General features: G+C 43.2%; 2 protein-coding genes across 2 annotated transcripts; one reads left to right on the top strand and one right to left on the bottom strand.

Moving 5' to 3' along the window:
* Positions 1 to 5,264: 5,264 nt before the first annotated feature.
* LOC136357816 (glutamine amidotransferase-like class 1 domain-containing protein 3, mitochondrial) lies at positions 5,265 to 10,095 on the top strand. The gene is made up of 4 exons (XM_066313398.1): positions 5,265 to 5,414; positions 7,304 to 7,475; positions 9,304 to 9,508; positions 9,811 to 10,095. Exons 1-4 carry the CDS (start codon positions 5,307 to 5,309, stop codon positions 10,001 to 10,003), a joined length of 678 nt encoding a protein of 225 aa, XP_066169495.1. The 5' UTR covers positions 5,265 to 5,306; the 3' UTR covers positions 10,004 to 10,095.
* A 762-nt stretch (positions 10,096 to 10,857) lies between these two features.
* ACOD1 (aconitate decarboxylase 1) lies at positions 10,858 to 18,470 on the bottom strand. Its single transcript, XM_066313397.1, has 5 exons — positions 18,154 to 18,470; positions 16,603 to 16,764; positions 15,421 to 15,510; positions 13,207 to 13,412; positions 10,858 to 12,643 (listed from the first exon to the last, which is right to left on the bottom strand). The coding sequence occupies exons 1-5, from the start codon at positions 18,163 to 18,165 to the stop codon at positions 11,689 to 11,691; spliced, it is 1,425 nt and encodes a 474-aa protein (XP_066169494.1). The 5' UTR covers positions 18,166 to 18,470; the 3' UTR covers positions 10,858 to 11,688.
* Between the last annotated feature and the right edge of the window lie 1,858 nt (positions 18,471 to 20,328).

The raw sequence follows: 20,328 nt of genomic DNA, 5'->3' as shown, positions 1-20,328 counted from the left end.
AAACTGGCTATGCTGGCATCAGAGTCCAGGAGGCTAAGTTTAGTAGTTGGCATCCAGAGTGAAAGCACTGGTGTATCCTATTCACTGGGTAAATAATAACTGCTGTGGACTTTTGACTAGTGGGAGCCAGAAATATATCCCTGGTCATTTCATGCGAGCTCCTAAAGAAGAATCAGTTCTCTAGTCAGCACTATGCTAGGCTATATATTCAAACCAAATTGCAGGTGGAAAACCCTGCATCTTTCGTAAAAATGCAGCATAGGCTGCTGAATCAGTTTCAGTACTGCTGGGGATACTAAGGATGTTCAGAAAGCCTTAAAACCTTTCATTTCAGCAACATTTCTTTATTTCACTTCCTTGCTGTCAGATTCTACAGTGTTTATTTTTAGAATCCATGCCATTCAGCACTATACATTAATGTAATGCATGCTTACATACCCAATACATACTTACCTTTCCACATCCCATTTTTATCTCATGCATGTTAATTGTGTCTGATTTATAAAATTTCTGGTTTATTTGTTAGAAAATAAAGTGTGCCAGTAATCATGCACTTTTCGTAGCTTGAGTGTCGTACAGTATACCAGCTCTTTCATTTGTTCAAAAAGATATGTGTTTGTTTGGAATACAGCCACAATTCCTAGTGCTAGAGATTTAGATGTGTAACTCTGGAAGTGCTTTATGTAATGAAAGAAGGCTAATTTATCCCTTCTTTGAAACCAGGATGCAAGGAAGTGAAATGGCATAGTGAAGGTGCCCTAACTGCTCACTAGCCAAGCTCAAAATGCAGTGTGAACAGGTTCTTAGTCCTGGCTCAGCATATGTTTGCAGTGTGGATTATTTAATCTCCACTATGTGGATGCTGAAGGGATTGTTCTTTATTTTTTTAAATTTTAATAGCATTTTTATATCTCACCTCATTACATCCCACAGGAAACTTTTGCAGCAATGTACCTTTTTCTCATGCAACCCAAGTTATGTTGTGAGCATAGAAAATAAACCACTAATAAATTTATGAATAAATACACTTGAGCTAAAAAGCCACTGTCTAGCTTATTATGCAGAAACCTGTTGTGATGGTTTAGTAAAATCACAACACATGTCAAATTCCCCATTATAAACCCACAGAGCTGATCTGCATCTTTGTCCAGTAACAGGCTTTGGGGAAATATTGAGTCTGGCAACAAAGATCAAATTCTAGGCCTGACAGGATTTATAATTTTTTTCTCATTTCCCAGAGTATTGTCTTTTCTGGTCAGTGAAAACTGAAACAACAGACTCTTGATGGTTTCCTGTGACAGAGGGTCACACGTGCGGCTGCTGTTAGGAGCACGAAAGGACGAAGCAGGCCAGCAGGAGGTCAAGCAGGAAAGCTTCTACTTTATTTTTCTGACTCCATATTATATACAATTTTATAGACAGGTCAAGATTGGCCTCACAGGTAGCCACCTCTTTGACCTCCTTGGTGAACATCACCATCAATCATCTTTCTCCTCCTAGAGAGGAAGAATGTAAACAATTCTAAAAATATACATAGTTTACTTGAAGCTGCATGAAAACAAAATGCAAACAGTGAAAAGCAAGCAAACTTGAGACAACAGTTTCCCATTATAAATCAGTACCTCCTCCATGTCTACCCTTGACATGAATAGGATGGAAGGGACTGAGAGAAAAGGGAAAACAAATCCTGCTGCTTCAGTCAGAAGATGTGGGTTTGAACAGGTAGTTTGGCTTTGACACGTACTTGAGTCATCACACTGTAAGTCACAGCAGAGAGGCTGTTGCACCTGAAGTAACAGCCCCTGTCTCACAAAAATGGGTTGCTCTGGATGGTGCTTACAGCTGCATATCTCCCAGCCTATGCATACATTGGCAATGTGCCATTCAGCAGGAAAGTCACAGTTATATATACGGATCACAGCAGATAAAGCTACACATCTGGCACCTTAACTGATCACAGGAAGATTTTTCCCCACTCACACTGGCATATGTTAGCAATTGAGTCAGCTGGATGCATAATGAGAAATACAAACATTACCTGAAGCCATGCTGAAGCTGCTTTGAAAGACAGGAGTTCATCAGTCAGATGAACTTTGAGGGGTAAGAAAGGAATTTTGAGAAAAAGAGGCAGAAACAGGGCTCCTGTGCACCTACACTTTGCTACATAGCCTGAAACACCATCTGAACTGTGAGCTGGGCTGGGAAAAAGCCATGTCTTTTTCTACATGAGGGCGGTAATTACTGGGCTTTGTAAGATACTGCTAAGAGCTCCCCTCACCACCTCCTTGACCTTGACAGCCAGGATGAGAGCTGTGCTTGGGACAGATGTGCAGTTCAGTAAACATTTGGGATTGCAGGGCAGCTCCTCTGTCTGCTAACTTAGGGGGCAGGTGATGGAAATTATTTCCTTTCAAGCTGGAATACTAGGGGAGGTCTGCTGAAGCCTGAGAGATAGAATGAGGGTTGGGATAAGGATGCATAGGAAGTTCGTAATGAGTTTTAAACTGAGATGAACCCTCTGAGATTTGCTGCAGGGTAGGGATAAGTGAATTGATGAGTCAGCTGGGTGACTCTTCAGCCTGTGAAATACAAAGAGCTGTCCAAGTCAAATTTAAGGTAACAGCTGTTGTCAGGCAACTAAGGCACTTCAAAGCATGATTTCCACAAGAGAAAACATCTTTCACAAATCCTGGGCAGAAGGAAAAAGGCTGGGGTCTAGGACAGAGCTGTAATTCAACCCCTTGAAGTCTGGAGGGGTCAGTACCTGCTCTCTTCCCTTTGGATTATGTAGCTAGTTGCTCACGGTCTGATAAAAAATTGTGAGGAAAGTCAGAAACTTCTGCTCTGCAGAGACACCTCGGAAGGGGCTCCCTGCTCCTTTCCTGGTGAGCTGCTTTTAAGCCAAAGCTCCTGCCTCCCTCCTGAGCTACACTGCAGCCACACCTGAACCCAGCTGTGTATGCTGTTGATGCAGACACAATCCATGCATTGGTCATTCCAGCGTAACCTTGCATTTGCCTCATCACCATGGATTTTTCTAGTGATCAGACTCATGATGGAACCTGACTGCTATTCAGTTTCTGAAGGCAAACAGGCACACAGTAGTGACTGGATCCAGCAGCAGCCCCAGATACCGCAGGGTAGGGGCTGGGATTACACTACTTGTGCCAAGGTCAATTCACAGGATGTGCAGGAAGAGCAACCCATACATCAGGACAACAGGAAGCAGGACACACCACACACAGCTCAGGTGATGTCTGGATGCCCAGGCCTAAGTGCCCATGGATCTGTGGCTGGAGCAGATGTGGGTCGAGGCCACAGCAGAAGGGCTACCAGTGCGCTAGGGGCCTCAACCACAGCTTCTTCTCCCATCAAGGTGTGACCCCTCACCTTGCAAACATCTGGACTCAGAGCTTACTCCTTGTGAAATGCTCTTGCTTTTGTGGGCCCAGGATAGAGAAGAGTCCTCTTAAGGCTACTTTGGGGTGACAGAGACCTAGGGCAAGGACATGTCATGAGCTGGGATTAAAACATGGACCTAAGACACAGAGAGCCATGACAAGGTCACACAGTCAGGTCATGGACATGGGAGGAGCGAGTTGGAGCTGGATCAGGGAACAGCTGGCACAGAGATGTGTCAGACATAGAGAACCTGAAGTGGGATAAGACTATCATATGCCATCAAGTCTAGGGTCCATCCAGGAAAAAGGACCACCTGTAATGTGAATCTGAAGTCCATCTAAGAGACAGGGCCAAAAACAAGACTGGAGATGAGGATACTAACAGTTCAGGTCCAGGATCCATCCAGAAAGACTAGCCAGTAAGTCAGGTCAGAAAGGAGCAGGGAACTGCAGTTTTGAAAGCGTGCACTTCCCTAGCTCTAACATTAACCCTGGCCCTAATAAACAGCAGAGTTTGGGACTACACTAGTTTCTCCAAAAATGCATTGAGCTTAGACTCCTTCCAGGCAGAAGCTTTCTGCTAGCTCTCAAGCATGAAGATGATTCCAGTGGGATTCCAGCTCTGCAGAGTCTCAGTGGAGCTATGCTGTAGTCCTGCTCCATTCTAAAAGGCAGAGTGTGGGCTGTGGTGTAGACTGAGCTGAAGCCCTACACACGTTTGGAGTAAACATTGCCCAGCAGACAGGAGTCTGCCCTTCAGCAGGGAATTCCCCTGTCCTGGCCCTGTCCTGTTCCAGAATCTCCCTGTCCATCATGCCACACAGACTCCCAACCAATCAGTATTAAACTGAATGCATTTTGTTACAGGAAAAGGCTCTGCTTTCAAATGCCGTTTTTGTTCTGCCTACTCACTCTCATGTCCTCTGCAGAAAACCCATACTCTGAATTTTTGGGAGACACTGTAATTTTTCTACAAGATCCAGCTTTTTAGTTCTCTGGTCCAACAGAAGAATGAGTTTTCCTTATTAAACACAAGCTTCTTCTTATTATAAGAGAGGCAGCTCATGAAAAACGAAGGACCAAGAGCTGAGGGATCTTACTAAAATTCAATACAGTTGAATCCTGGTGTGGCATTTGTGTGCACAGTCCTAAGGAAGCGACACGGGATGCATTCTTTCCCTTTTGGTTCACTAGAGCAATGCCCTAAGGGACTAAGCTGGGAATGGGTCAAGAAAGAAAGGCTGGTTTGCTAAAATACCTCAGTTTTTCCTGATAAAGAGGAGCAGCTCCTTGAAACCAGGCATGAGGTTAAGGGAGAAAAAAGGACTAGGTGGGTCTGAAGAGCAAGGCGTCACCGAAACTAACAGCATCAGGAGCCAGCAGTACCACAGGCCTTTTAACCAAACTCCACGCTTTTTTTTGGCTTTCAAAGCAATTTGGAAGCCGATTTTCATAGCACAATTATAGCCCAATGCGCTAAACAATCCGACCAAACAAGCACCACCTCACAGGCACCCCCCCGAGGCTCTGCGAGGCCCGGCAACCTTGGGGCTAGCGACAGGAACGCGCACCTTCCACAGCACACCGCGGGTCACAGCCCCACCGCGGGGCACAGGCCGGACGTGAGGCCGAAAACACGCCTGAGCCAGTCCCGTGAGAGCTAGAGGGGCGTGCCATTCGCTTTCCAGATTCCCCATTTATTTCCCTCCGTCCGCCAGTCCGCCCGCCCGGCGGCGGAAGATGGAGGCGGCGGCGCAGGCGCGGCAGGAGGAGGCGGGGCAGGAGCAGCGGAGCAGGAGGAGCCGAGCGGGGCCGGGGGTGCCGGGGCCGGGGGTGCCGAGCAGGGCTGGGGGTGCCGGGCCGCCGCCTGCCGCAGCTCCTTCCCGGGCCTGAGGGGCGGCTGCCATGGGCAAGCGGGTGGCGCTGGTGCTCGCCGGCTGCGGCGTCTTCGATGGCAGCGAGATTCACGAGGCGTCGGCGGCGCTGGTGCACCTGAGCCGCGGCGGCGCGGAGGTAGCGGGCGGCGGTGGCGGTGTGTTCGTGTGGATACGTCTGTGTGTGTCTGTGTGTCTGTCTGTGTGTGTCTGTGTGTCCTTGTGTGTGTGCGGCCCGGCGTGCGACACAGCAGCCGAGAGTGCCCCTCTCTGGGACCGGAGCCCCTCCCGGTTTGCGGTGCTCCCTGCGCCCCCACCACCCTACAAAGCCCATTCAGCCATAAATCTCTCTCTTTATGTTGCCCCCTCCCCTGTTTTTTTCATGCCCCGAAGACCTGCCTGGTCCCCTGACAGATGAGGTAGCGCAGGCAGCTGGACCTAAGACTGAAAAGGGGTATCATTGAAACAACTAAATTATTACACTAAAAGTCATGCTTACAGGTCAAAGAGACCCTTCCCCAGGTAAAGATCGTTTTCCTGAACATATGTAGAAGTTAACTGGAGTTACAAAACTTGTATGGAAGTGACTGTCCAATCGTAATAGAGAGGCTGCGCTTGGAGAGTTACTCTGAATTTCCGTCTATAGACAATGGCACAAAAAGTCCGGTCCGTGTGCTTGATACGTGGAATACCACCGAATACCCAGGCTTGCACGACTCTGAAATAAATAACCAGTGTCTCTCTAGAGTGTGTAATTATTTGATTGTCACACACCAGGTAATGAATGCAGTTTTGTGGGCAACAGTGCTAGACTCTTCATAGTGGTGCCCCAGTGATAGGACACAGAACAATGGCCATAAACTAAACCACAAGGATTTTCATCTCAGCATGAGGAAGAACTTCTTTACATTGAGGGTGGCAGAGCATGGGAACATGCCCAGGGAGGTCGTGCAGTGTCTGTCTGTGGAGATAGCCAAAACCCACCTGGATGCATTCTTGTGTAGCCTGTTCTAGGTAAACCTGCCTGGTCAGTGGGGGCTGGACTGGATGATCTCCAAAAGTCCCTTCCAGGCCCTAACAATTCTGTCATCCTGTGAACTTGGGAGCAAGAAGATGGAGACCTGTGCCTTCTCTGGCCATGGGGAGCTGAGGATGGGTTAAAATGTTTTCTTTTCCTTCTATTGCTTTTGCAGCCCTCCCTGGGATTCACCTGCTTGTTTCCTGCTCGCTGTTTCTGGGCTCTCTTTGGTAAACTGGAGCTTGTCAAAGAAGGCTGAGCCAGGATGTAGTGGTGTGCTTTGGTTCCATCTGTGGTTTCAGATAGCAAAAGCTGGTCACTGACTGTGTGTAGCCACACTCAGGTGTCTGGTGGTAACAACAGCACCCTCATATTTAGCACAAAATTGTCATCTCTGAGAAGTTTGCAAAGGAAGCTTCAAATCAGACAGGAAAACAGCCCCTGGGGTACACCTGTCACAGAGCTTTATATTCTGATGCAGTGTTCTTCTTTTGTGTCTGACCAAAATCGGTTCTCCTGTGTTTTGTTCTTCCTTTCTGCTGCTGGCGTTTTGGGGACAGCTGGTAACTCTAATGTTTGCTCTAGAAATGCTTGTAAAGTTTGCATCTTTAACTTTTTTATATAGAACTTTTTTAGCACTTTCATCCCATAACAGTTAAGAGCAATCTTTCTTCAAAGTCAGTTGTTTGTCCCGTTGGGCAGTTGGTATAAATTGTGGTGTCCTGTTTGTCCTTGGGTTTGTCTGCCTCGGCAAAGCTTAATGTTGGCATAAGAATACTCTCCTGTCAAACTGCTACAGGAATAGGATGGGAAGAATGGCTGTATTTACCCATCCTAATATATCATATGTCACTTTGGATATTTTATGTGCTAGATTCATCCTGTGGAATTTGCTGAATTTAGATAAGAGGCTTCAGGGACAAAACCTGTTTTCAATAAGTGATCTTTATTGTCACAAATATGTATGAGTTTTGTTCACATTCACAAACTTGCTTCGTGTCTCTTCCTAGGTGAAGATATTTGCCCCCAATATTGAGCAAAGGGATGTAGTCAATCACCTAAAAGGAAGTCCTGCAGAAGAGAAGAGAAATGTGTTAGTTGAAAGTGCCAGGTTGGCAAGGGGAAACATTCAGGATTTGGCTGAACTGAAAGCTAGTGAATTTGATGCTGTCATTTTCCCTGGTAGGTATCTCAAAATCACAGAATATTCTGTGTTGGAAGGCCCACAAGGATCGAGTCGAGCTCTTAAGTGAATGGCCTACACAGGCTCACAACCTTGGTGCTAGTAGCACCATGCTCTGACCAGCAGAGATCATCTTTCAAAAGAAAATTATTTGTGATTTTTTTAACTCAATATATTTTTTGATTCATAGTTCACGAAGTTAATATGCCAGAGTCTTCTTTTGGTATTAAGTTATGTGTCCCACCATTCTTTACTAAAGGTTGTGAAAACTTCACTGCTTATGTGTGGACAACAACCCTGACCAGAGTACAAAAATGGGGTCATAACTCAGTTACATGGCAATGCCTTAATTTCAGGGCCTCTGAAAATGCTGACAGAATAGCAGGTTGCCAAATAGGTTATGTTCCATGTCAGATGGGAGTACATTCTATTTTAATTATGTATCCATTCAGCTGCTGCTCAGCTTTTCCTAAACGTGTTTATGGATCATTTTTTATTTAGAGACCACAAAATTACATTCCAGATGGATGTAATTGTAATCACTTTTAGAAGTGAAGAAGCTGGAGCATCACGAGGAAATCGTGACCTGCTGAAGATCTCTTTCCAGAATATTCATAGGACTGTTAAATACTGCCTTCGTGACTGGGCTTAAGTGTGAATTTTGAAATTTTCACGCTGTTGTGAGGCCAGCAGAGGGAGTGTGTGTATAACAGAGGAACAATTCTGCCTGCACTGTGAGTGAGTGGTTGATGTCAGGGCTGATCAGGAGGGAGTAGAGGCTCACAGATGTTTTCAACGTTAATTTCATGCTGTTATAACCCAGGCTCAGGGAGTTGCTGTAATAAGGGTTAGAGGGAAAGAAACCCTATTAAGTTTGAAAATTAAAATCTTACCTCAGAGATTTCAGATAACACTTGAAAGTGAGCAAACCAGGAAAGGAAAAATATTAAAAATGCAAAGCTTCTTGATGTTGTCTCTTGAAGTACTTGTGGAAATTTCCTTATGTTTATTGGAGAAAAGTTGGTGCTGTGCACATTCCATATGGAATAACCTTACTTTGATTATTCTGATGGTTATAAATCCAGCAGACAAAGGAGCTGTAAAGTACAACCTGCTTATACAATTAAATGAAGTTAACACCTAAAGGATTGTTAAAACTGATTTATAAAAAAACTGAATCAGCTCTATTTTTAGTAGGAAATTATGTTATAATTTACGAAAGTTTTTTTTTGTCTCAGAATAGTGTTTGTTATAATGTCCATTTTATGTAAAATCCCCAGTGGTTTTTATTGTGTAAATCTCTTCTTTTAAAGTTGAAAAGCAGTTCTAGGGAAGGAGAAGAGCTCTTCTATAATTGCTTAAGCATCAAAGTAAAACTTGAGAGTTCATTACTCTAGAGGGTCAAATCACTGTTTGCATTACTCCCATGAATTCCATAGTTGTGCTTTTAACTAATACTGGTCTTCTGATCCCTCTTTCTTGTCGAGGAGTGCACAACAGATGGTGCAGCTGTTCTAGTGACTAGCAAAGGAATGTGAGGTTTCCTGTTTGTCTGTTGCTTTTTGAAACAAGGTTAAGCTTTGTTTTCTGTATATAACCTACATGGCATAAAAAAGTATAAAAAACTTTTTACATTGTAAACTTGTTTTACAGGTTTATATGTTTACAGGTTACAGTGACATTTTAAGGCTGTCAGTACAGTTACTTAACAGTGCCACAGATACCAAGATTATGTTGTAAAAAAGAGCTTCTGTTTGGTATCAAATTTAATAGCTTTTAGCAGTGCTTTATATTTGAGCTTTTTTGGTTTGTTTCTGTTTTTTTTAGGTGGTTTTGGTGTAGCAAAGAATCTGTGTTCCTGGGCTGTAGATGGCAAGAACTGTACTGTCAATGAGCATGTCAGCTCCACACTCCAAGCCTTCCACAGTGCTAAAAAGCCCATTGGTTTGTGCTGTATATCACCAGTTCTGGCAGCCAAAGTCTTTCCTGGTTGTGAGGTTACGGTCGGTCAAGATACAAATGTAGATGGAAGGTAAGCAGGAAATGGATGGGGATGACTTACATGGGAATTAAGATTAGGAAATGGACAGGCTTCTGTGCAAGTGTCTCTTTGGCACCAGTAAACCTGGGGGAACTTAGTTACTTTTAAGAAAAATCACTTGATGTGTCCATAGGGGATAGGAAAATCTGATAGTAGCAGCCTCTTTAACGCTCTTGTCATCATCAGCTAAAGATTCACATAGATATTTTTGTAGTTCTCTCCTTCAAGTTATGTGTGCAGAATTTTATGGCTGTATCATTGCTTTATGTTAATTGAAGTCTTTTTATTTACAGATTTCCTGATGCTGAAACAGCATCTGCTATAGCAGAGCTTGGATGTAAGCACATTTGCAAAAATGTAAATGAATCCCACGTGGATGAAGCCAATAAAATAGTTACTACCTGTGCTTTCATGTGCAAGGCTCCTCTGCATGAAATCTTTGATGGAATTGGAACAATGGTCCAAGAGGTCCTGAGGCTTGCCTGACTAGAAGTGTACAAACTTCTCCAAGGAAATCAGTGTAGCTGAGCATAAGCATTTAGCTTTGATTAAACTAATAAAATAATGCAACTGCTAAACTTCTCAGTTCCTGGTTTGTTTGGTGTGGTGGGATGTTTTTTAATGTTTAATACATCAGATGGTTACTGCTGATTTTAACGTATTTATTTCTCTTTTAAAATAGAAACCATATATATGTTGAAGGTGATGGAGGGGTCCTTTTTTTTTTTTTTTAATGGATCCAAATGTGTTCAGTCGTAAAAAGACTGGGCAATGGGGTTTTATCACATCATTAATGGTTATCAGTAATTCACATTTGCTATTACCCAGCTGCAATTACAAGTGAACTAGCTGTAAATGAGACTGTTTACCTTCAGTATAGGTGAGTAATTAAATTCTGATTTCTAATCAGAAGGGGGGGGAAAAAGAATGTGGTTATCTGGTTCTTTTTTGCCATTGGAAGTCTTTAAGCAAGTATTACTAATGGACAAAAATTACAAAATTTTTGCAGAGCTCCTAGGTAAGCCAACTTTATAAACCAAGATCCAGCCTAAATGAATGCATTGCACGTGGAAAATACCCATGTTTTGGGCTAATAAATGAAGTAATTTCAGATTTATTTAGTAAAATGAATTAGATTTATTTTGTGATTTTTTTTTTTGCATACATTGCATTTAATGCCCTGAGGAAGACAATTTTATATGCATTAGAGCACATGCTTTGATCTTAAAAATCTGAACAAAGGGTTGGCAGCTTCTCTTAGAAGCTCAGTCTGGCAAGACTTTGTACTCCTGGTGGAACCAAGAATTCTCAGAATTTATTATCAAGGACACAGTTGTCGCACAGAAGGACAAGGACATTCATTATGTGGGCACTGAGTTGTGTCACATAAGAACTGCTCAGGTGCTCACAGGTCTCTGTCACTCCTGCCCGGGGTAGTATAGCCCACACTCTGCTGGGCCTGAAGTAACCTAAACTGACATCACCCACTCTGTGTCATGTAACTGGGGTGGGAGTGAAACAGGAACAGACCTGTACCACAGAGGAGCGAAAAAGGTGGAACTGGGAAATAATTCCTTTATGATGAGGAGCGTGGAGTTGTCCCTCACGCTGCCTCAGTGCAAGAGCAATGGCTACAGTGACACCTGACACGCTGCAGCATATCAAGTGCTACCCCTCCCTAGGTGGGCTGTGTTTATTTTAGCCCAAATGTCAACGTTCAGACAGGTGCCCTCTTCAAGGAGCTTGTAGAGATAAATCTACAGAAGCAAATAAATAAAGATTTTCATTCTCTGTAGTTCTAACCATGATGATTTTCACAGCTCTTCCAGAATTTGGATTTCCTGTATGGAGTGATTTAGGAGAAGCAGAACACAGATTTTTGGCAGAAGAGCAGGGAGATTTTTGTGCCGTGTGCAAGCGTGAGTGCTCTGCCTCTAGAGGTACAAAGAGAGCTGGAGTCAGCTGTGCCAGCAGAGGATCTTCTGTTCAGCATGGCTAAGCTGAGTACATAATCACCAAACTATTTACTTAGTCAAAACCCACAATATTAGACTGGATATGGTTCTTGTGTTACAGGAGGCTTATTTAAAAGTGCTTGAGTCACTAGGTAAGGGTTTGTCCTGAATTTTGCATTGGCTTTGTGAAGAGCATGTAGCTGTTGGCTGGAACATTCAAAAGAAAAACAGTTTCTCTGGCAGCTCTCTAGCTGACTGTCCTGATAGAAATGTACTTAGCACAGAACAGTCCTCTACATTTTCCAGATTGTACACAGTCTCTATAATGCCTTCCACGGCTTCTGTGGGCAGGATGCCGCGTGCATTGGATTGAAACTTTTTCTCCAAGTCTTTCTTTTTCAGAGGTTTCCTCCAGTGCCCGTAGAAGGTAGTGCAGCGGTCACTGATGGTGTGGCCGTCCCGAAGGGTGACGCTCAGCTGGCAGTACAGGCTGTCAAAGCTGGGGGTGTTGTCAGCAGGGTGCTCCAGCTGTGTTTTGCAGAGGAGCTCCCGCAGGGCCGGCCGGTGGATGTTCTCACTGGTGAAGGACTGGACTGACATGCTGCCGTCCAGCAAAGCAGAGCATGCAACAAACTGGAAGGAGTGTCGTGCTTCATGCTCTGAGACTGGGCTGGGTCTGTTCACATATTTGACCTCAGGGACTTTGAGAATGACTTTCTCAATTTTATCAAGGGGGAGCGAGTTGTCACTGTTCTCCACAAGCTTCCTCCTAACAGAAGATGCTGCATCAGCCACCCAGTGTGTTGCAAGATGAGCAGGAAAGCATTTGATGGCCACATCTTGCTGGTCCAAGAGCCAGGGGTAGGACTGCAAGGTTGGCAGAGTCTGTGGGTTGTAATCTGTATAAAAGGCACCCATCCCTGACTCCATGTCCAAGATCTGTTTGTTTCCTTGAAGGCCCTGTAAAGCTAAGCAAGCTGCTTCCAGTCCATGCTTGGCAGCATTCCCAACGTGGAGGGGCTTTATTTGGGTTGCTGCATTAGCCAGTGGGGCACCTGCATAGGAGGCAGCAATAGCCAAGGCATTTTTACATTCCAGCTGGTCAAGAGCTAGCAGTTTAGCACAAGCTGCTGCACTCCCCATTGTACCAACCACAGCTGGTGGGTGAAACCTGAGAAAACAAAAGTATCTTCGTTACCAAATTTCAAAAATTCACCCAAACTCACTATATACAAAAGCTTTTCATCCATTGCCATGGAAAATGGATTGGACCATAAAGAAAAATATATTCAGCATTCATGTGTGGGCCTGAGAGTTGTCACTTTTACCAAGGGAAAAGTAAAACTGAGATAGTACTGCTTGCATTAAGTCCTTCCCAGAAAGCAACTGAAACATTAGTGCTGCTCATAGTTCAAAGCAAATTTATAGTCAAATATAAAGTTATGTTTATTATTATTTAAATTTATACATTATTATAAATCTATAAAAATTCAGATTAGGACGACCATTTCCTCATTGGGAATTGGTCAATGCTTTCAAAAAATCTATTAGCTAAAGTGTTAGGTGTCAAGTGTATTTATGTATAAGAGGAGCCTTTCCTAAATTTCCAGACAAACAGCTTAGGAAGTATGAATAACTGTGCCACCTGTATTTTAACTGACATTTAATTATCTATATTAACACTGATTAAAAACCACCTCCACTCCACTTTCTACTTTAAACATTTCTATGTACCTTTTTGGAATATTCCTGGCTTCTCTAGAGAAGTGCAGCAACCTGCCTTGCACTTCAATTCCCACATTGAAAGCTAGGAGCAGTTCAAGACCTGAGATTTTTTTCTTCTGAGGAAAGGCCTCTGAGAGTGCAATCACTGCGGGGAGCACAGCCCCTGATGGGTGTGTGGCTGGATGCCAGGTGTCATCAAAGTCCATTGAGTGCACCTAATGCAAAGAGAAGCACTGATATGTTAGAAATAAACTCTGACCTCGCAAGGTTACCTCAGTCAAATGAAACTACTGTAAAAACAACAACAAAAAAACAACAAAACCCGAAGAACTAGATCTTCCTTAGAAAGCCAAAATTTCAAGTCTTTTAAAGACCTTTACTCCCAACATGAGAAATGACAATGCAGCAGAGATCATGCCTCAAAAGAATAATTCTAATTCAACTTGTACCAGCCTGAAACTGGTGTGACAGTGATTCCTTTTTTCTGCAGTTGGATTTTGCTGCTTTAATTAGACTGGTGTAATTAAAGCAGCTGTTCTAGGTCCACCATGTGAACAGTGAATTTTCACTCTCCCCAGAACATAATGAAATATAAACACAATGAAATTACTTCCCCGGTGCTGCAACTGATGCTGCCATTAGGACTCGCACCATAAAACTGTAGCAGTTAAATACTGCTAAATGGAATTTATATCATCAGAGCTACGTTTCTCGTGCAACCATCCACAGGCAACAGGCACAAGCCTGCAAATGTACAGGAGGCTTTAGCCTGAATTTTCAGCACACCAAAACAAGGCCTGTCACACAAGGAACCAGACTCCCTGGAGGTGCTGGGAGTAGGAGAAAACTACAGTCTTAATGCAGATTGAGCTGCTTGGCTCAAGAGAATATACAAAGTGGTGCCTTCTCTTTCCCATGCCCAGAGCCCAGCTGCTCAGGAAGATTTTAGGTGTTCCCACCGTGGCATATGGTTGCTGATCTAGCAGCAGATGGTCCCCAACAGTGCAGTCAGTGTCTGCAATGTACTGCTTAACAGACACATTCCTTCCTCCTGTAAAGTTTTGAGACCCTCCAAAGACCTGAGAGCATCAGGGACAGCATTTTAAAATTTTTTATCTAACATAGTAACACCTCAAAAACTGAACTTTCACATCTGTTCACCCATATCTTAACTTCAGAGCACACTGGGAAGGTAGTCAGGCTCCCCAGCAGTCAGGTTTTGCCTTGTAATTGTCATTATGCATTTTTGAGGACTGTTTCTAAACAGAAGAAAACACAGTGTCTGCCTTGAAAAACGTGGGTGCCATCAGGGTAGATGTCCTGCAGTGCAAGAAAGTTGCAGTCAATACTTTGTAAGCTGTGTTTTTGGTGTCTTCAGTAAGTGCTTAAATTGACCTGTGACCAAGGTGTAAACTGAAGTGATCATATATATGCTAACAGCCAGATCTGAATATCATAAGGGCTGCTACGAGCTGAGCGGTACCAGATCTCATTTCTAAGGTAATTTTCTCTACATTGGAAATGAGCTGTTAAATTGGACCTCTGATATTGTTGTCACACTAATTTAAATAGGCTTAATATTACTATTTCCTTGGTTGGTCACCTTCTCTAGTTTTGCATAATTGCCAAATTTGTCTACCCCACCTCCTGTGCATCTCTCAATTTCAAATGGTTTCAGCCTCAATCTGAATTTAGACAAACGTCTGGAGAGTCAGTTATTGCTTTAATGACAAAGTATGTGTCCAAAATATCAAACTGGCTTTTGGAAACTGTGTAACTGAAGATTAAGTTCCTTGTGATATTATATGTATATGTATCTATATCTGCATCTGTGTTTTTCTGTAACTGTGCTTTGCCAGTTGGCATGAAATTCGGATCCCAGTAAAATGAGCCAGAGCTAGAGGGTGCCTTTTTGAGCAGCTACAGCAAGATTGCAGCCTTGCTACATGGTTAACAGGTTGTAAGCTGTAGAGTTCTGACATTTGACAACAGCCCCAGGCCCCACATTAAAATTAAGGGATACTGTTGAGTTGGATCATACATATATTATACCTTAACTTCAGTCTCACTGGAAGGAAGTTGAAGCACATTAGGAGAATAGTCTAGGAAAGTTTTGTAGCAGGCTTCAGAATAAGCTAAGATTCTTGGAACATTGTGTTCTCTATAGAACAAAAATGGCATCATTTTGTATGATTTCAGAGCAAATAAAAGAGCATTGCTTACAGCCACTCCATTCACAAAAGCTGCATACAGAGGAGGCAGTTGGAAATCCAAGTGGCCCCAGATGGTACTGGATAAATCTGAGCTGTAGATCTGAAACAAATTCACATAAATTAATTCAAAGTCCTGAACCTATGGATAAATGTGCATTGTATCTCTGATGTAACTGAGAGCAGACCATGTCCTCTTGGGACCTAACTGCTCTCTTTTATGAGAAAAACATTGTTCTTTCAGAAATTCTGAAAAGAAAGTCAGTTTCCTGTTGGCTTATTTCCTATTCCACCCAAACAGCTCAGGGGCAGACCAACACCACCCAGATGGCCACCCAGTACCTTCATACAACCTCTGGCCACTGGTGTCCCTTATGACCACCCATCGACAGAATGACAGAATCAGCTGGGTTGGGAAAAACCTCTGAGATCATCAAGTCCAACCTAAAGGATGATGGGACTGTCATCATCTTGTTGGGGATGATGTGTCATTAAAGGGTTTTGTTTTCTGTATTTTATTAAGACCCTGAGTAAACCATAGATGGCCTCCTGGTTCTGCAAACCAAACAAAAGGGCATAAACTACCCTGGTTTGGAAAGGGGGAATTCTCTGTGTGAAAAGACTAATTGGCACACAGAGCTCTGGAGCACAAGTCCACCCCCAGGCAGGTCTGAACGATAAAACACTGGGCTGAACTCCTCCTCATTGATGCAGTCCTGTATTGGGAAGGCTTCTTTTCAGGGTCAATTACTCTGCTAGTTTGAGGAGAGCAAGACTACAGGAGAAGCAGGTTAATGCACCTTAGACATAAAACAATTATGTTTTATGGAATGCAAGTAACACATTGCTAAGTCCCCATCTCTTTACCGGTTCCTTGATTTGAAAGGCTGGTGATAAGTGATGCTTACTTTGTTGATTTTTTTAAAATAAAATATCATAGATGAAAGAAAGGAAGGGGTCCTTAGTTGACTGTATTTGTAGAGGGGGATCTTAGCATACAGACTTTTTGCCCATTCAGAGTGAAAAGTAACTTGAGCACTGAAGTTTCACTGTCTCCATTGGGAAGAACACAATTTCTCTCTTTCCATCCATGAAAGAATTTCACCATGGCAAAATTTCTTTTTCATAGCCTAAGTTTTCCCTTGCTTTCTTAAAGCGAAACCTTAGGGTGTGCTATGAATGCCAGACAGCTTACCTTGCTGTACTGTGCCACTTTGTGCCAGACCTCGGTGCTGGTACCCAGAAGCCCCACTCCAAGAGTATCCAGAATCATTCGCTTACTTCTCTGAATTACTTGATCTGTCAACTGATTTGCATTCAAACCATGAATCACCTTGGCAAAATTTTCTGTAACTGTCTGGGAAGGGAAAAAATAAAAAACAAGAAGTAGGTTTTTCTCTGTATTTAAAGTAAACACTCTATTTTCTTTCCTTTTTTTCCTCTTTTTTTTCCTTTCAGTTTTGGGCTACTGTCTAGCACACTGGCCATTTCTACCCCTGCTTACAAGAATTGCATCAGCAAAACCAAGATTTGAATTCTTCCTCTTTTTATTCCCAGAAATGTCACTGTGTTATTTATGTTTTATTTATGCTTTCATCATTATCCTTTTCTGTTCTGTATTTCCTCTGCTTTCTCCCTGAGCCCTTGAGAGTATGCACTGCAGGTGCTATAACTATGCAAGATTATTTCTATCTCTATCGTCTCTATCTTATCTCTGTCTCATCTCTATCTCTAACGACAATTTGCACACACACACATATGCCCCAAATACAGAAGTAAAAACATCTGGCTTTTCCATGATACCTACTTGTTGGTATTGAAATCAGTAGGAGCGTAGTATTTCAAGCCAGTGCACCCACTACCACACAAGAAAGCAAGATTTAATCTCCCTGATTTTCAGCCTCACTATCCCAAATCTTTCTGAGCTTGGAGCTCAGTAGGAGACAGGAATTGGCAGCCCTACCTTGCACATATTGCTCATAGCTCCCAGCTCCCATTGAATTCACTCTCAGTTGGAGTCCCAGCTTTTCTCCAAGACAAGATCTTGCCTCTTTGAAAAGCAGTGGCTCCTTGTTCCCAGATCCTGCTGATCTAGGAATTATATATATTTATTTTCTTCTCCTATTGAGCAATGACCCATTATGCAAATTTAACCTGCTTCTTGGCTGGGAGCTTCTGTTAGTGTCTATATTAGAAAATAATCTAAAACTTCCCTTCCTGGACCATTAGAAATGTCCCACTGTAGAGATGCACATTATTTATATACATAGTCTATACACACAGTTTCTTTTTTTATACTGGCAGTAGTGAATATTTCTCTTCCCTCTCTCTGGAAATTATCCCCTTTCATTTCCCCTCTTCCTTCCCCTTCCTTTACTCCCCTGCACACATCCACACAGTGTGGTGGTATTTCCTTTTGACCTTCATTTTGCTGAGGGAAGCAAACCAAACTGTGCTGTTCTCTCCTTCACAATAGGGACTCACCCCTACTACCTTTTCATTGTGTGGTTCACACTGGATTCCTCTTTCTCTAGCAATGGTGACCAGAACTGTACCCATCATTACAAAGAAGTTCTCACTCACACTTGTAGTGAAGCATTAACTCAAGGAAGCAGTTACAAGCAGTTTAAAGCAGGTGAACCACATATCCCGTGGGGTGATGGGCACCGACTGCAACACATGGAGTGAGGATATGAAAGCTTAAATAGAGAATCACATCTTACAGTGCAAAGAAACAAGACAGTACCTTTGCCCACATCTTGCAGGGGTGATGCACGTCCCAGAGAGATGCAGCAAATGAGTGGTGGCCAGTGAGCAGGGGAACTCACTCTCACTATTTATATGTGTCTGTTTGAGGTGGGGGAAGGAATATTAGGCCTTTCTGCTTATGCATCTTGTCCTGCCCATTTCCTCTTCTGCCTGTAAATGTACTTTTTGCTTCACTTTCAACTTTCCTCTGACTAATCGCACTATAAACCTCTGGGACACATGTGATAGGATGGAGTCAGTCATGTTTACATGTTGTGTAAATTAATACATGGTACACTTCATAACTAAGTAGAAACTGATTAATCTGGTAGCATGGAGAGCTGTCTGGAACCACAATAATCCATGGAGAGCCTGACTGGTTGGGAAACTCTACATGATGTAGACTAGTCCTGTACTAGACTACAGGATGGCAAAGGCAGTTTTAGCTTAAACAACTTGTTGTTAATTTGTTTGGGTTTTTTTTTTTCTTCTTTGGCTATATGTCTCCTCTCTAACACATACAATTCACACTTGGTAAATGTGTGCCATAAGAATTTCAGACCATAAATTGGATTAAGGCAGGTCTTGGCACTTAGCAGTGTTTTAACAGCATGAATCACTGTGTGTTAGCAACAGATAGTGAGAAATCCCTGCGTAGCCCATCAGGAGGGGCAGACCCCACAGGAGCATGACTAGGGGCCTCTGAATAATTCTGAAGTAAATAAGTAAGGATGCCTGAAGAATGGGAATCGCCTGGATTAGGGAAAAAGTATAAAATCTCAGATTTGCAGCCTTGCCATTTCCATGGGCTGAGTAAAAGAGTCTAGGAACCTCAGTTCTTTACTGAGAGTAGCGTTGAATATTTCTGTAAAGCCATGTCTAACTCCTGAGTTCTTCCAGGTAAAGAGCAGCATGGGTCTAGAACTGCTAAACAGCTAATTTGGGTAGTCCATTTGAGTAGTTCTAACCACTACTGAAAGGTCCTGTTTCAGGCTGTGTCCTTCCCCCTCTCTTGACCCTGGATACATAATCCTCCTCTTCCCCTGCACCAGCCCTGATGCTGAGGAGACCCATTTCTGACCTGGCCCAGCCCGTCTCCTGCTCTGGGATTCTTAGCAGTCAGGCATAACAGATTTTAATTCCCTTGGAAATGCAAAATTAAATCTCACAGCACAAGCAGAGGGGGAGAGGAGTAGGGCTACCAGTATTCTGTGAAATTTTGGGAGGGCACAGACAAGTAACATGAGAGAAGAAGGAGTCAGCTGCTCCCCAGCAAGCTCTAAGCAACATATTTGCCTATTTTGCCCATGCTTTTAGCCAGTTCTGCTTTTGGATATCATATGCTGGTGCATAACTTGGTGCTGAAAGTTGCACTGGGTGACAAAGGGGCTTAAATGATAAAAGCAGTGATGAGTCAGTTCATGGATACAGCCAAAGAACCTGAGGCCTGGGACTCCTAAAACCCAGCCCTACAAACATATATAATTTTTTACAGGCTGACCTGCATCATGTGAAGGCTCCATTTAAACCCTTGTCCTGTCTTTCTTTTAAATATAAGCACCTGTTCAGCATGGCTACTAAACCTATTCCCACACATTTCTCTAAGAGTATGCCACAGTTTCCTCACCCATGCAGGTATAACTTGCATCTACATAAAACATCCCAGCACGTGTCCTAGGTCCTGGGTCTGTTTTGCTAAATCCTGACCCCCTAGGGACAGAGAACCAGAATGTGCATCTGTGCTTCTTTCTTGCCCCCCATATTTCCACACTGAGGAAAACCTCAGAGAGAGCCTGAAGAATTACCTTTGGTGTTGATAAAATCCAACTGACATAACGGGATTGCTCAGGTTGACAAGGTTGGCAGTGGTCAGAAAGGTTAATAGAAGTTAATGCTATTGGGCTGAAAAAGGGAAAGATTTTGTTAACTTTCACTTTTGTTCTTTTGGCTCATTCTTCTCTCAGAAAACTGGAAGAAAATATTTAATTTTCAGAACTATACAATCATAGATTGGCTGCAGTTGGAAGGGACCCCCAGAGACCATCTTGTCCAATCTCTAACAAGGCCACCCAGAGCAAGCTGTGTTCATTTAGGTTTTGCATATTTCTGAGGACAGAGACTCCACAGTCACCCATGGCTGATTCAAAATGCCCCCCATGGCAACCACAGAAAA

The sequence above is a fragment of the Sylvia atricapilla genome, chromosome 2 (assembly GCF_009819655.1).
Source record: "Sylvia atricapilla isolate bSylAtr1 chromosome 2, bSylAtr1.pri, whole genome shotgun sequence".
Classification (NCBI taxonomy): Eukaryota; Metazoa; Chordata; class Aves; order Passeriformes; family Sylviidae; genus Sylvia; species Sylvia atricapilla.
The sequence above is the reverse complement of the archived record's forward strand: the minus strand, read 5'-3'. Positions and strand labels throughout refer to the sequence as shown.

What these genes read in the sequence shown, in the direction of transcription:
- LOC136357816 (XM_066313398.1), top strand. Translation starts at nt 5,307, where the DNA reads ATGGGCAAGCGGGTGGCGCTGGTGCTCGCCGGCTGCGGCGTCTTCGAT. An exon ending in TGAGCCGCGGCGGCGCGGAG is followed by an intron (nt 5,415 to 7,303) that starts GTAGCGGGCGGC and finishes GTCTCTTCCTAG; the next exon opens with GTGAAGATATTTGCCCCCAA. An exon ending in GATACAAATGTAGATGGAAG is followed by an intron (nt 9,509 to 9,810) that starts GTAAGCAGGAAA and finishes TTTTATTTACAG; the next exon opens with ATTTCCTGATGCTGAAACAG.
- ACOD1 (XM_066313397.1), bottom strand. An exon ending in AAGTGGCACAGTACAGCAAG is followed by an intron (nt 15,511 to 16,602) that starts GTAAGCTGTCTG and finishes AATTTGTTTCAG; the next exon opens with ATCTACAGCTCAGATTTATC. An exon ending in CTTTTGTGAATGGAGTGGCT is followed by an intron (nt 13,413 to 15,420) that starts GTAAGCAATGCT and finishes TCTTTGCATTAG; the next exon opens with GTGCACTCAATGGACTTTGA.